Below are 16,124 nucleotides of genomic sequence, written 5' to 3' on the forward strand. Positions count from 1 at the left end.
AGGGCTTTTGGCCTCGGTTGAACCGAGGTCGTAGACCCTTTGTCGAACCCTGACATTCCCCTCTGCACTCTGACGTTTAAACTGACAAACTTTATGAAAGGGGTTTATGGCCTGAGTTTCCTGTAGAACCAAGGTTGTAGACCCTTTTCATAAAGTTTGTCAATTGTAACGTTCAAAATTTAATTAATCATGTGCAAACTTTTGGCCTCATTCCCTCTAGAACCGAGTCCATAGATCCTTCTCTGACCCTTTTTAAATAATTAAAATATAATATTTTTATGGTTTTTGGCACCAATTTTGTGTGAGTCGAGGTAATATGACTATTCTGCCTCGGTTTGGCAGAGACCCAAGGTAAACAGATTGAAAAAAATTGCAAAACTGCCATTCAATTTATTTTTGAAATTATTTTTGGCGACTTTAGGCCTTGGTTGTCTAGAAAACTGAGGTCATAGCTACCATATTGCCTCGGTTAGATGTAGAACTGAATAACCCTTTCCAGGTTAAAAAATAAAACCAGAGGGTGAACAATTTCATCTTCTTCGCGAAATTGTTTCCCTCTGATAGAAGAAGAAGAAGAAGTCGCGTTGTGCTTCACTGTTATCATTGTCATTGCATTTCTACACTATTGAAAGTTGTTTTTGTTGCCTCCATTGCCATCGTGAAGTGTTAGCAACCATTTTCACTTATCAAAATCGTCCCAAACCTCTTTTTGGGTTCGTTATTTTGATTAGAGGTTGGTTTTCAATGCTTTTTTTTTTGGCATTTTGGTGTTCATTTTTGTTCCTAACAGAAATGTTTTGTTTGTATTTTGTTATAGGTTTGATTTTTGCATATTGAATTTTCTACGTTCTGCACGTGAATTGTTGGCCTTTCACACTTGCAAATTCTTTTTTTTTTATGTTTAAAGTTTATATTTTACATATAATTTTGTATAAATTTGTTGTAGGTTGTAAAATTTTGTGTGTTGGATATATGATTATTTCAATGCTTAATGGTATGATTGTATGATTGAATTGAATTAACCTTAATTTTCTATTAAAAAATTGATTTGATTGTATCCATTGTATGATTGAATTGAATTAACCTTAATTTTGTTGTAGGTTCTTTTTTTGATGTTTAAAGTTTACTTTTTACATATAATTTTAACTCATATAAATATATATTATTGAAACTCCTTTTATTGAGTTGTTGAAAGTGGTCTTTCTTTTATAAAAATAGTTCAATTTGTTTTTTTTCCTGAGGATATGGATATATATTATTGAAACTCCTATTTTTGAGTTGTTTAAAATGCTAACGGCAAATATCCACCTTAGCCAATATTAAGTGATTTGTCCAGTTTTACAATACGTGACAACGTAAGCTTAATTGACGTGACAATTTCCCTGTTTCTGGGTTGTTTGATTTATGTGATTTTGGTTTCGGAAATTGAGGTTTTATGCGTTTTATGGTTTTTTACCGAGTGAATGTGAATAGGAGGCGCGACAGTGGTTAGGATTACTGTGTGTTTGAATATGGAGGTCTATTTGTGGTTGAAGGTAGCTCGATGATGGTGATGACATAATTTGGGGATTTTGTCGCCGTGCGATTTCATGGTGGAAGAGGGTGGTTGCATGAGAAGGGTGTTGTTCGAAGGTTGAAGGAGGTTTTTGTGAGTGTGATTTGGTTTTTGATGGAGGATAAAGTTGTGAAATTGATTCGTAAATTTGGGAGTTCTCATGGTTAACGATGAAGGTTTCTAGAAATTAGAGATTTAAGATTTATGATTTCTAGAAATTAGGGATTTAGGGTTTGTTGTAGATTATGAAAGATTCGTGGTTGATGAAAGAACAAAAGAACTCTTACGCCAAATTGAAGATAAATTTCATCAGATTCTTCAACCCTAATTTAACCATAATCACGAATTTCTTCTAACCTAATTGTAATTTCCTTTTACAAAATAATTTAACCTTTTAATATTGATACGTTAATAGATTGATATTGTGACTCAATGCAAAACTAGATAAGTTATAAATAATGAGCTAAAGTGAACATTATGTTATTATCATTTTAAATATTATCAACAAAAGGACCAATAGACAATTTTTACAAAAGATAAAATTATTTTGAATAACTCAAAAATAAGAAATCACTTTTAAAAAAATTAAGAAAATATGTATTAAACCTTTTCTTTTCAATGTCATAGATGTTAAATTTTTTAATATTATAAAATTATTATAAGAGTTTATTAATGACTTCGATTCCACCAGACTCTTAAATTAGTAGTTAGTATTCAGATTTAAAAAATATAGTTCACTCTTGCCAGTCTTGTTCCACCTTCCATTTCTCAAAATCAGTTCGTACCAGAGGGGGAGACTAAAACCCTAAAACCTTTTTTTTTCTTCTTCTTCTAATATTTTTTCTTCGTCTTCATTGTTCATGTCCAATCCCTAATCCCTCTTTCTCTCTCTCTCTCTCTCTCTCTCTCTATCCCTCTCCCAGTCCCTCTCACACACCTTCATTCCTCAGACGCACACGAATCGCCACTATCTAGAATCGATCATGAAGTTCGAGATAGAGGACGTGACCGTGTACTTCCCCTATGACAACATCTACCCGGAGCAGTACTCGTACATGGTGGAGCTCAAGCGCGCCCTCGACGCTAAGGGTCACTGTCTCCTGGAGATGCCCACCGGCACCGGCAAAACCATCGCGCTCCTCTCCCTCATCACCAGCTACGTCCTCTCCAAGCCCAATTCCCCCCTCAAGCTTCTCTACTGCACGCGCACTGTCCACGAGATGGAGAAGACGCTCGCCGAGCTCCGCCTCCTCCACGACTACCAGCTCCTGCACCTTGGTCCTGCCGCACGGATTCTCGCCCTCGGGTTGTCCTCCCGGAAGAATCTCTGCGTCAATTCAAGAGTTCTTGCGGCGGAGAATCGCGACTCCGTGGATGCTGGCTGCCGGAAGCTGACCGCCTCTTGGGTCCGGGCGCTGGCCGCGGAGAACCCCTCTGTGCCGTCATGTGAGTTCTTCGAGCAGTATGAGAGGGCGGGGTCGTCCGCAGTTCTGCCTCCCGGGGTTTACACTCTCCAGGTTTGGGTGTTTCTTTCCTGATTGGGAAATATTTTAAATTTATAGTGGTTTGAGTGGGCGAAAAGGGATTTGGATTAAGGATTTGAATTGTGACTACAGTTGTGATCTCATTTTGATACTTGGTATTTTGGACAAATGTGGTCAATGCAGCTGCAATTGCTGTGTGATGCTGTTGGGTGAACCAAAAACATTGATTTTATGGTCAAAATCGCCGTTGTGGACGGAGTTATTGTTTGAACTTTTTCTTTGGCGGTTTGAGTTGATGAAAAGGAATTTCGTTTTGATTATTTTTTAGTGTACGCTAGTTTGAAATGTTTGTTGTTTAGGTCTGTTTAACTGGGAAATTTAGGTTTCGATTGGTTTTAGATGTTTTTAGATTTCGGATTCTGTGGATTCTTACTGTGATTTGTTGAAAAGTTCTATTATGATCAGTTTTGGATGATTCCTATTTTTGAAATAATTGATTTTCTTATTGTTAACTGGTTGATTATGAGAAATAAACCAAATTTTGTAAGTTTCTGATATTCTCTTATTTTGGAATATTCTGATTTTGTGGTTGACTAAAAATTTGATTCTATGGTTTTGGATGTTCAAATTCTGAGTTTCTGAATGAATAATATTTGATTTTTTTTATATCAATTTTGGGTGTTCACGGAATTTGGCAATTTGTGTACAATGCGAATTATTTTTCTACTCTTACATTGGTTATTCATGAAGGAAGGATTTTGAAAGGTCAAACTTTACCTCCTACAGAATTGGAATTCCTGCCATTTTTCTCTTTGCAATAGTGTCAAATTCTGAGTGTCTGAAAGAATAATATTTGATTTTGATCAACTTTGGGTGTTCACTGATTTTGAAACGTTTGAATTATAGTGGGATTGACTGGAAATTTTCCATTTTGATTGGTTGTGCTCTAGGAATTTTACTAAAATTTTGGAATTGTTTGAAACTGAATGTGTCTGTTAATTTTAGGATCTGAGAGTGTTTGGGAAGGAGAAGGGGTGGTGCCCATACTATTTGGCACGCCATATGGTGCAGTTTGCTAATGTGGTGGTGTATAGCTATCAATATTTGCTTGATCCAAAGGTGGCTGGCATAATATCTAAGGAAATGCAGAAAGAGTCTGTTGTTGTGTTTGATGAAGCTCATAATATCGATAATGTCTGTATTGAAGCACTTAGTGTGAGTGTGAGGAGGCAAACTATTGAAGGTGCCAGAAGAAACCTTACTAGGATGCGTCAGGAAATTGACAAGTATGTGCTGTTTCTAGCTTTCTCCTTCTGATCCAAAATTTCACTATGACAACTTAAATGGGGGAAAACAGGGGAAAGAATTAAAACAGTTTAAGGACTCTGGTGAATTTGGCAACTTGTGTGCACTGTGAATTATTTTCTACTCCTAGATTGGTTATTCATTAAGTAAGGATTTGAAGGGTCAGACTTACATCTTAGAACTGGAATTCCTGCCATTTTCTGTTTGCGATAGTGTCATTAATGCTTTATTTTCTCTTGTTCCCATTGCTGAAATTTGATTCAGATTCTCTTAACTATTGGAATTTGAACTGGTAGGAAGGTTCAAGGCCACTGATGCAGGTAGACTCCGTGCTGAATACAACAGGCTTGTTGAAGGTTTGGCACTAAGAGGAGACTTGCCTGGTATGTAGGATGTCAGTTTTGTTCTTAATGTCTTACATGTTACCTCTTGGCTGTGGTCACAACTAACTAAAATTTCTTTCTTTGCATAGCTACTGATGCTTGGCTTGCAAATCCAGCCTTGCCTGATGATATATTAAAAGAGGCTGTGCCTGGAAATATTCGCCGGGCTGAGCATTTTATTCATGTTTTACGTAGATTAGTTCAATATCTTGAAGGACGTTTAGACACTGAAAATGTGGAGAAGGAGAGCCCTGTTAGTTTTGTTGTCTCTATTCTTAACCATGCTGGAATTGACCAAAAATCACTAAAGTTCTGTTATGACCGCCTTCATTCATTGATGATGACATTGGAAATTACAGACACTGACGAGTTCCTTCATATCCAAACTATATGCGATTTTGCCACCCTTGTGGGAACATATGCTCGTGGTTTTTCTATTATAATTGAACCTTTTGATGAACGAATGCCACACATTCCTGATCCTGTACTACAGGTTAAATGTTATATTTTTATTTACTCTATCGCTGTTGTAACCATAAATTTAATTCTGTTATGAAATATTTATTTGTTTGTGTATTTAGTATACATTTTCTTATTCTTTTTTATCAAATAACATTTCAGCTTTGTTGCCATGATGCTTCTCTTGCCATCAAACCAGTTTTTGAGCGATTTCAGTCTGTTGTGATTACATCTGGCACACTAAGCCCAATAGATCTGTACCCTCGTCTTCTGAATTTCAATCCTGTTGTCAGTCGAAGTTTTACTATGTCCTTAACAAGAGATTGCATATGTCCAATGGTGCTTACTCGGGGCAGGTATTCCCGTTAATTGCCTCTCTGCATTTTAAAACAGGCCTTTTTAAAATTCTATAAATCTGTGATTTGCTCGGAAGGGAACTCTTTTTTCTTCTTCCCTTTGTTTTCTTCTTAACATTTAATAAGTTTCTTGTTTCAGTGATCAGCTCCCGGTCAGTACAAAATTTGACATGAGAAGTGATCTGGGTGTAGTAAGGAATTATGGAAGGCTCTTATTGGAAATGTCTTCGGTTGTTCCTGATGGGATTGTATGCTTTTTTGTTAGTTACTCATATATGGACGGGATAGTGAATACCTGGAATGAGAATGGAATTTTAAAGGTGAGGAGACTAGTTAAATTCTTTGATATCCAGCTCATTTACTAGTAGAGCGGTAGTGCCTGTTATATAGTTTGGTGGTATGCTAAAAACATAATTTTTGCAGGAAATAATGCAACATAAACTTGTCTTTATTGAGACTCAGGATGTGGTAGAGACTACATTAGCTCTTGATAACTACCGAAAGGCTTGTGATTGTGGAAGAGGTGCTATATTTTTTTCTGTAGCTAGGTAAGATAACAGAACCATATCCTCCCGGGATTTTACATGATAAGTCCGCTCCATGATTGAATGCTGTACATTAAAATGAGTTGCATTACTTCTTTTGAAAAAGAAAATCTACCTTTTGATGCTGGATTGCCTAACTGCTACTGCGTGACACTCAGTCTAATTCTCCCAACCTCAGCCTTAACATCCAACCCTCTCTGGTTCCAACTTCTCTTTTGTGTTTTCCATTTCTCAGTCATTTGATCTTTTTAATCCTCTCTTGTTCTCTTCTTCGTTTCTGCAATTTGTTTGTGGTTGAAGCTAAGTTTTACTCTTTCATTGCTTGCTGAAGATTGAAGTTTGCTGCACTCTCTGTTATGTGTGATCTATTTTCTTTCATGCTTTAGTTATGGGTTGTATAATACATTAAGAGTTTTCAATTTAAGTCTGCTTAAATAATTTGTTGTGATTTAAAAGTTACTTTTCTTGTTTAAGTCGTTTTCTCACTTGATATATAGTGTTGTATTTTAGTTGAAACATACAAGTTGTTTTATAATGTTCTGTGAGAAATATTTGGACATTGCCAACGCAATTTCTATTTCCTACTGGGCTACTTTATTATCTGACAAGGGGATATTGAAACTTTTTGTGCTGAAACAGTATATATGCTGCCGCGACAAGGTCTTGTATATTGAAATCTAACTTTACCAGAACTGCCTGTGGAAGTTTTAGATCTGAACCTGTTCCATCTGTTCTGTGATTTTTTAATTAATTCTTTATGTCTCTTTTGTGTTTCTTTTCGTTGAATCCTACATTAAAGTAGGATGCCGCAATTTGAACACTCCATTATCAGTAGTATTTTTGCCTTTTTATGCAAATAGATGCTTGTATACATACCAGTTTACTTGATCTTTAACAAACTATCTTGTTTAGATTTTAGAAATTAGAACATGTGCAATTCCTTATTGAAGGAAATTTAGAAGTTGATTGTTTATACAACAGAATGGTTTTCTCATTAGGTGGGATTGGCTACATGAATCATATGCTACCAATTTGTTTTGCTAAAACCAAGCTGTCAAAGAGGCCATTTAGATCTAAGTCCTTTCTGGTGGTGATTGTTTTCTAGAATTCCTCTCACTAACTGTTGGCTCATCCCTCATTTCATAAACAATTCTTACTATGGTTTATATTGGTAATCCTATCACGTGGAACATGGGGGTGGGAAATCAAGGACTTATTATTATAGAGATTATAATAATGAGAAATAAGTCTTTTATACTTTTGATCTAAATTGTTCTTGATCATAGGATTATTAAGGATATGACATCATTAATCTGGATTGATCAATATATGTAGTGGTCTTTATTAGATAAAGATTAATATATCTCATTTTTTAAATTACACATATAAATGGTGGATATGGATATGACCACTGAACTGATTTAAAGGAGAGTTCTTAATGGTTAATATTACTTTTGAATTGCCAATAGGAAATTCTTTTGAAGAATATATATTTCCTTGGACTTGAGATTATCATGGTAATTAACAAGTTATTTATTATACTTTGATATTAGACACCTAGTGCTCCGTGAGTTTTGTTGAATGATTATCGGGTATAATTAAATTCTTGTGGGATTAATGATTAATCAGAGATAGAACCTATTAGGTTCCTGAGTTGGAAACCTAACTAAGACAACCCAATCACACACACAAACAAGAATTAACACTGTAAAAAGAATGGGTATCTGAATTGATATTCAAAGAAAGTACACAAATAGCACTAATGGAGGCCTAATCCCCCTCTTAGCCCTAACGAAGGCCTAATCCCCCTCACAAGGTTCAAGACTTGTCTATACTAAGAAAATGACTCCCCTCACATAATTACCAAAAGGCTTATTTATAATCTCTCTCTCCCCCTAATAGCCTAACAAACTTTCCCGCTCTTTACTTCTATCCTAAACCCATTACCCATTATACCCTGCCACCCCATATCCTAACATTACACCCCGCTGCAGAACAACCTTGTCCTCAAGGTTGGAAATGGGAGGCTTGATCTCATGGCTCCTCTTCATCATCGTGTTAACATACGGTGGAAACCTACTGGCTATGCCCTCCAATTCAAATCAGGAGGCTTGGGTGGTGGCAAGTCCTCCTCCAATGATTTCCATTCTTTATCATGGGGAGGGTATTGTAACAGATGGAATAGTGAAAGAGACAATTTCACCGAAAGGTAAAGGAAGCTTGAATCGAACGGTTGAGGACCTCTGCACCGAACGGCAGAGTACTGATGCATTGAAAGGTAGAGGACGGTCACCATAGTTAATTTCCCCCAGTCTAGAGTTACTTCTCTTCGTTCTGCTACCGTTCGTCCTATAATGGTCAATACCGTTCAGTCCCCTATCAGATCGTGCAACTTCATCGTTTTTGGCTAAATAGGGCCTCTAGCCAAGTCTAATTCAGTCTCAGCTCCTCTACGCTCCTCCTCTTCATCCTCCGCCGACCTAACCATCCGTCGACTCCTTTCTGGGCAATAGGGGCCTGGACCGAACGGTCCCCAACACCTGAAACACCTTCCCTCCTTAGCGGCTTCTGATCAGCTTGGTTGATTGAAGTCGCACCGCTCGGCTACTCTCGATCAGCCTATGTTATAGCTATTGTACTCAGACCGCTCGGAAACACTCGCTCGGCCTGGGTTATAGCGACTGTCCTCGGACCGTGTCACCTCACCGCTTGTTCGTCTCCCATACCACTGGTCTTCTATGGCCTCGGATCGCTCGGCCACTCCTGATCGGCATTGGCTATAGCACTTGTCCTCAGACCGCTCGACAACTATCAATCTGCCTGGTTTATAGCGATTGGCCTCGAACTGTGTTACCTCACCGCTCGTTTGTCCCCCAGACAACTGGTCTTCTATGGCCTCGGACTGCTCGGCCACTACCGATCGGCATGGGCTATAGCACTTGTCCTTGAACTGTTCGGTGACTCTTTGGAACTCCTCAACATCCCTTGCGATCCACATCCCCACCATCCATTCCTGCGGTTCATGCTGTCGGACTTGATTCTGGATGTCCTCTTTCAATCCCACAAGAAAATATCCTAACAACTGCTCGTCTGGCACCCTTTTCGTTCGGCCTGCCAATATCTTGAAGTATTGTACATACTCGTCCACCATCCCCGTCTGTCTCAATGCCGTCAACCGCTCAACAATGGTTCCAAACCTTATCACCAGGGCTTCCTTCAAACCATCTCATGAACGATTCTTGGCTTTCTCCTTCCAAGCTCTGAACCAGTAGCCAGCGCTCCCCTCCATGCTCACATACGCTAATCGTACCTTCTCCTTTTCTGCTACCCTCTGAATCTCGAAGAATTTCTCCGCTCGAGCAATCCATTCCATCGGGTCGAGCCCTTCGAAAGTGGTTAATTCTACCCGTTTCACCCAATTAGGTGGTGCGTCTCCCGGGTCGTCCTCCAATTCTTCCTCCGAGCTCTCTCTTCTCCTCTCCGAACTCTCTCTTCTCCGTCGATTGTTATTATTGGACCCCTGACTTCCTTCCGAATTCCGTTCCAGATTTCGTGCCAACCCCTCTACCACTCGTGCCAGCTCTTTCAAGTCTTAGCGAATGCCCATATTGTCCGCCTTCAATTCTTCTCTCGCCATCTCCAACGCGCTCATCCTCCCTTCAATTCGGTTCTCCAATGCATGTAAACTTCCCTTCCATCTTGCTCTCCCTCCGATTTGGAATCCGGCAGGTCAGACCAAATTGTTAGGTTTCTGAGTTGGAAACCTAACTAAGACAACTCAATCACACACACAAACAAGAATTAACACTGTAAAAAGAATGGGTATCTGTATTGATATTCAAAGAAAGTACACAGATAGCGCTAATGGAGGCCTAATCCCCCTCTTAGCCTTAACGGAGGCCTAATCCCCCTCACAAGGTTCAAGACCTGTCTATACTAAGAAAATGACTCCCCTCACATAATTACCAAAAGGCTTATTTATACTCTCTCTCCTCCTAATAGCCTAACAAACTTTCTTGCTCTTTACTTCTATCCTAAACCTATTACCCATTATACCCTGCCACCCCATATCTTAACAGAACCCATCAAATCCCGTGATGAGTTTGAGCTCTATAGCAATAAAGAAAGACCTTGGTCAGGGTGTTATGTCCAAGGAGTTTCTTAAGTCATTCATCATGTGTTAACTGATTAGGATTTGACAACTATACGATATTTTAGAGTTACATAGAGTTGTAAAGATGGAAGAAAATATCATAGAGTTCTAAAATAAGAGATGCTTCATGCTATCCGGTTGTGAAAGAGTGTTGGTTGACACCAACCTTGATTAGTAAATTAATGAGTTAATTTACTATAGGTTTAGTATTGAGTGTTGTGATCTTTGTTGGATGAGAAAACATTATTAATTAAATTAAAGAGTTTTATCTAATTAATATAATTTCTGTAAATGGAATATTATTGTATTTTTTGCTAGCACAAAAAATACAGTTAATATAAAGTTTGAACATCTGTAAAATTGATTAAGTACGACTTAGTAAAAAACGTCTCCAATAGCTATTAATTGTTTAATCAATTTTTTAAATATGACTTAATATAATTTGATTTGTTACTAGAAATTGAATAAAAGGCCAAACAAACTTGAGAGAATTCCTGTAAGATAGGATCTAAATATGTTAATTTGGGCAAGTAAATTATTAGATGATGACTTATGTTTTGGATTTTTTTTATTAATCATTAATCATTAACAAGTTATTTAATCAAGGAGCTTGTCATGAATTAAATAAAACATGACAATGAAATAAATAATAATAAACACAATTTTATTATTTTACTAACATGGCAGATTTGATCTAGGGCATACGTCAAATCCAATCGTTTTCATCTATTACTTTCATTGTTTATGAAAGAAAAATATTTCTCATTTTTGCTAGTTACGCTACTTGTTACTAAAATTGTGCACTGCTTTGCCTATTTATTAAATTAATCTGACTAGAAAATATCTACTTGTTTGCAGGGGAAAGGTTGCTGAAGGTATAGATTTTGATCGACATTATGGTCGACTAGTAATCATGTTTGGTGTTCCTTTTCAATACACATTAAGCAAGTGAGTTTCATTTGACTAAATTTCTGAATAAGTATAATTTGAAACTATTATAGTTCTTTACCTATTTCTTGTCAAAATTATGGTGGTTAAAATGTGAGTTGCAGAACTTACTAGAGTAATAAATTTCCAGGATTTTGCTTGCACGTCTGGAATATCTACGAGATACTTTTCAAATCAAGGAAGGAGATTTTCTGACTTTTGATGCATTGGTTTGACTCTCTCTCCCACCCACATACATGCATGCACACAATTAGTGCTGATAATTTGATTGTTAGATTCCTATACTTAGTGAACCTTTTCTTTTTAAGCAGAGACAAGCTGCTCAGTGTGTGGGTCGTGTAATTCGTTCAAAGGCTGATTATGGAATGATGATTTTCGCAGACAAAAGGTTAGTATCCTTACATCCTTTTTGCTTTCATGAGCAAAGTAGCACATTTTTTAGAATGTGAGGGTTGCATCTGTTATTCTTTGCTGAAGTTATTAAGATTTTGCTTTAATTTATTTGAGCCTCTAAAAGTTTTCTAGTTTCTAGTTTTGATTCAAAAAGCACAATGCACTCTTTTAGTAACTTTATTGAATCCTTCCTGAAATGGATTAGAAGTTATTGCCTGTCTCCAATAATGTTATGACTTCTACACTCTGCAGGTATAGCCGTCATGACAAACGATCAAAATTGCCTGGTTGGATTCTCTCTCATTTACATGATGCCCACCTGAACTTGAGCACAGACATGGCTTTGCATATAGCACGTGAGGTATGTCCTTGTGTGTACCACGGGATTGAAACTTGTCAGTTGTAAATATATTGCATTGTCCAGAAATCTCATGGATGCTTGGGCATCTTGTTTTTCATTTATGTTCATTCTTTTCTTTCATCCTCTTTTTCTGTTGGTTATTTCCTTTAAGATAAATTATTAGCTGGTATTTTATCTGAAGGACTATGATTGTGCCAAATTGCCTAGAGTCGGAATTTCGAAGTAGTAATTAAGATCCTAGGCCTTCTTGTGCAGTAGATTTTATGATCTTGTGTAAACCTTTGCTTCACATTTAACTAGTAGAACCTGTCGAATGCAGTTCCTCAGGAAAATGGCTCAGCCATATGATAAAACTGGTGGCACCGGCAGGAAAACCTTGTTGTCCCAGGAAGATTTGCAGAAAATGGTTATCAGTGGCATGGATGATATGATGTTCTGAGGCATCCCTCTCTGCATGTCCTACTATTTTTGGAGCTGGGGTGGCTTTGATCTGGTTATTAATCCCACATGTAGTTCTTGTCTTCAAAGATATAAAAGAAGTGCAATTTTGATGCGAATGGATTCATGGAGCAATCCATAATGATGTTTTTTGTAGAACTTAATCATGTTAGGCTTGCAGTGGGTTTATGGTGTTTGGGTGTGTCTTTTGCATGCTTATCATGGGTTCCATTATTTAACCTATTTATCACTGTAGTTTGTTTATACTTTTGATAATGATTCTTGATCGACATCTCGTAATACAGAGTGTTTAGATGCCCCCTTATTTGAGGCTTCATCAAGTAGCTTTTGTATCCTTTTTGGACAGTTGTCAGAAAGTATAGATAAACGTGCAACAAAATTGAACGAAACACTAAATTTATGAACAATTAAAATCATTATATATTTTGGTAGGTAAAAGTCAATTGTGAGAATTAAGTTTAACGATTGTTGTATTATACAGGAATTAAAAGTAAGAATTGTGATATTTGTTAGGGTGTAAATGTTAGTTTTAATGATAGATCATGTTGGGTTATAATTGAATATTTCAAATAAAAATCAGTTTATGTTAGATATTGTTATCATAACAATTTATTAAAAATAATAGGTTTAATCCTTTTAGACATCCTTATTTGTGTAGGGTTGTCTCAAATAGGTCCTTGTATTTATTTTTATCTCAATTAGGTTCCTATTTTTGTAAAATTGAGTCAATTGAAACCTTGCCGTTAATTTTAATAGACGGCGTTAAATTTATTGAGTCGTGGCATGCTGACGAAGCAAATTTTAATGATGTGGCACACTGAGATTGTATTAGGTGGAATTTAATTATGCATTAGGTGAAATTTAAAGCATTGTCTTCTTCTTTGGTGTCCTCTTCCTGTTAGGGTTTTTGATGTTGCAGTGATTTCACACAGATCATTCAAAAAGTATTTTATCTTTTATGTCAATCAGCAACCAGTGCGTCAATTCCGTTCATTCAATACAACATAAGGGGTTTATATATTCCAGAATCTTCAAATCTTAAACAGTAAATCTTAAACAGTAAATCTTCTTCCTGTTGGGTAATTGGAAAGTGCATCCCAAAGAACTGAGAAGCTCAACCAGACAGAGAAAACTAAAAAGAATATACCTTTCCAGATGCCTTTGGAGGCCAAGAAGTGGAACTTGGGGACAAATGTTCAAGAAATTAGGAACAAAGTACACAAATCCCATGTCCCACTACACATTTTTAACACTTAACTAAGAAATTAGGAAGAAAGTATACGACTTTCCTCTTCCCAATTCCTCTGAACCGCTTCCGCGATCGATCAATGTTCATTATCTGATTCAATTCCAAACCCTAACCCTATCAATTGCATTGCCCTCTTTTTCCCACCCCTTCAATGGCCAATGTCTCTGTCGTTGGGGAGTGGCAACTCCTTTACAACCGCTACTACCAAGGTCGTCGTTGCGCCCTTTGGCGGCCCAGTCGCCGTCATCAGTGACGACTCCAAGATCGTCCAGCTACACGCCGAGTCTGCCCTCCGCAAGCTGCGCCTCTTCTCTTCCTCCGGCGGCCGCCTCTTCTCTTCCTCCGGCGACCTAACCTCTCTCTAGGAAAAGAGTGCTTTGTGGACAACGTTGCAGATTGCGCGTTTTGGGGGAACGACTTGGTTTGCATCACCGAGGCTACCCAACTTTTCTACACGCAGATTTCAAGAACCCAAGGGCGGTGAAGCTCACGGATCCCCTGATCAATGAGATGCCTCATTGCTAGGCGTGAATGATGTTGAAATGCTTGTTGTGGAGGAGGATGGCGTGCAGAGGCTCGGGGAGGGAGTTCTGCGTGGACCACTGTAGAAGATGGTGGTTTCATGCGAGGCTGTTAGCGGAGGCGGTGCTGGGAACAACAGCGGTGGAGAAGGTGTTGAAGCTGGTGGAGGACGCAGCGTGCGTGACAGAATGCTGAACAAGGTTCTGAAGGGGTGTGGCGACAAAGATTAGGGTTAATTATTTTGTTGTCAGTCATAGTATAAATTAAGTTTAATTATTTAAAACTTGAAATAAAATAAATTACACAACCACGTGCCACGTCATTAAAATTTGCTTCGTCAGCATGCCACGATTCAATAAATTTAACGTCGTCTATTAAAATTAACGGCAAGGTTCCAATTGACTCAATTTTACAAAAATAGAGACCTAATTGAGATAAAAATAAATACGAGGACCTATTTGAAACAACCCTACACAAATAGAGATGTTCGAAAGGATTAAACCAAAATAATAATAATAATAATAAAAATAAAATAATGAAAAAAATATTAAATTTATGATAAAAATACATTACATATTATAATACCTGAAAATCATTGTTTTGAAATCAATGAGGGATTAAATTCGTTTGAACATTGACAACGGTTTAATGGAACTGTAGGTAAGTAAATAAAAATTAAATAGTTTACATTGTAAGTAAAGTTTACGAGTGAATTTGGAGGTAAACGAGAGTGAATTTGGAAGTAAAGTTTATGAGAGTTAGTGTAGGATTTGATTGATGTGATAGATAAAAAAAATTGTTTAATTAGTAGAAATTGAAGATTACCAAAATGTTTCTAGTTATTAAAGTAATATAAAATGGTAATTGTTAATGTTATATTTAATTGTAAAAAAGTTTATAAAGAGTAAAAAATTAACATTAATTATTAAAATTAAATTTAATATTGTACAAAAAATTTATTTTAGTAATATGAATTTATTTTTAATTGTAATATTTTTGTAATATTATTTATTACCAAGCGGTATAATTTTATTTGTTATCGAAGTGAAATTGAATATTTTTAAAGAAAGAAATATTTGAACAAAGTTATAATATTACATGAGATAAAAAAAAGTGTGAACATAATAACATAGAAATATATTTGTCATAGTTTATGACTAAGTTGCTTCGTTGAGATATGTAAGTAATCTATTGAAACGACATTGTATTGACATCCCTAGTAGACGTCTTATATGTGATGAATGTGAAGATAGAAAGTCGAAGCACTGTTTGAGTAAATTATCATTTCGAATGTTTATAGTTCATAATAAATTATGAATTTGTTCTAAAGTTGGATTAGAAGAATGAGTCATGGCCGCTAACAGTGCATTTCGATGCTCTATGGCCTGTACTTGTCGTTCAAGAATTGCACATAGTCTTCTTCTTTCAGTAATTTCTTTTTCCAATTCATCAATGATTTTAGAATCCATCTGATTTGCAATTCATTATGTTGACAAAAAAATAAGTTAACATTATGATTCAAGTTAGCAAATTGTCGGTTCATGTCAATGGATAAGTTTGCCAAGTTATCTTCAATACGTTGAACTCGCCCCTGCATTTTTGTTCCATGTCCTCCATTATGTGTTGCAAGTCTTGTAACCCTTCCCACATTTGAGTCATCATATTAGAATTTGAAGGATATGAAGGAGGCTGGACAAGGTGCTCATGTTGAGAAGTATGATGTTGTGGTTGCTCGTCGTCTTCATCATCACCGACTTTGTGTTGCCAAACACCGTTGACATTAACAATATTCAACCTCTTCAAAGAATTAGTTGAAAAATGTTGCCTGCTCCCAATCTGAGTGCTGGCATCAACTTCAAGATGTACTCCACTGTATTGCATGATTTGGGTGATCAAGACACCGTATGGTAGGGGTGCGTCACTAGCCTTGCATTTAAGCATATGTTGCTTGA

The 16,124-nt window shown here is 36.9% G+C and overlaps 1 protein-coding gene across 1 annotated transcript; it reads left to right on the top strand.

Annotated features, from left to right (window-relative positions):
- The first annotated feature begins 2,279 nt into the window (after positions 1-2,279).
- LOC108345759 (general transcription and DNA repair factor IIH helicase subunit XPD) lies at positions 2,280-12,790 on the top strand. Its single transcript, XM_017584497.2, has 12 exons — positions 2,280-3,072; positions 4,045-4,325; positions 4,645-4,727; positions 4,817-5,220; positions 5,349-5,542; positions 5,682-5,862; positions 5,966-6,090; positions 11,099-11,188; positions 11,319-11,397; positions 11,500-11,576; positions 11,834-11,942; positions 12,262-12,790. Exons 1-12 carry the CDS (start codon positions 2,539-2,541, stop codon positions 12,379-12,381), a joined length of 2,277 nt encoding a protein of 758 aa, XP_017439986.1. The 5' UTR covers positions 2,280-2,538; the 3' UTR covers positions 12,382-12,790.
- Positions 12,791-16,124: the final 3,334 nt, after the last annotated feature.

The sequence above is a fragment of the Vigna angularis genome, chromosome 8 (genome assembly GCF_016808095.1).
Source record: "Vigna angularis cultivar LongXiaoDou No.4 chromosome 8, ASM1680809v1, whole genome shotgun sequence".
NCBI classification, from domain to species: domain Eukaryota; kingdom Viridiplantae; phylum Streptophyta; class Magnoliopsida; order Fabales; family Fabaceae; genus Vigna; species Vigna angularis.

Bases quoted from the DNA above. Each gene is read 5' to 3' on its own strand.
- LOC108345759 (XM_017584497.2), top strand. From the start codon at position 2,539: ATGAAGTTCGAGATAGAGGACGTGACCGTGTACTTCCCCTATGACAAC. The intron at 11,189-11,318 runs GTGAGTTTCATT...ATAAATTTCCAG, and splicing joins TTTCAATACACATTAAGCAA to GATTTTGCTTGCACGTCTGG. The intron at 11,398-11,499 runs GTTTGACTCTCT...CTTTTTAAGCAG, and splicing joins TTCTGACTTTTGATGCATTG to AGACAAGCTGCTCAGTGTGT.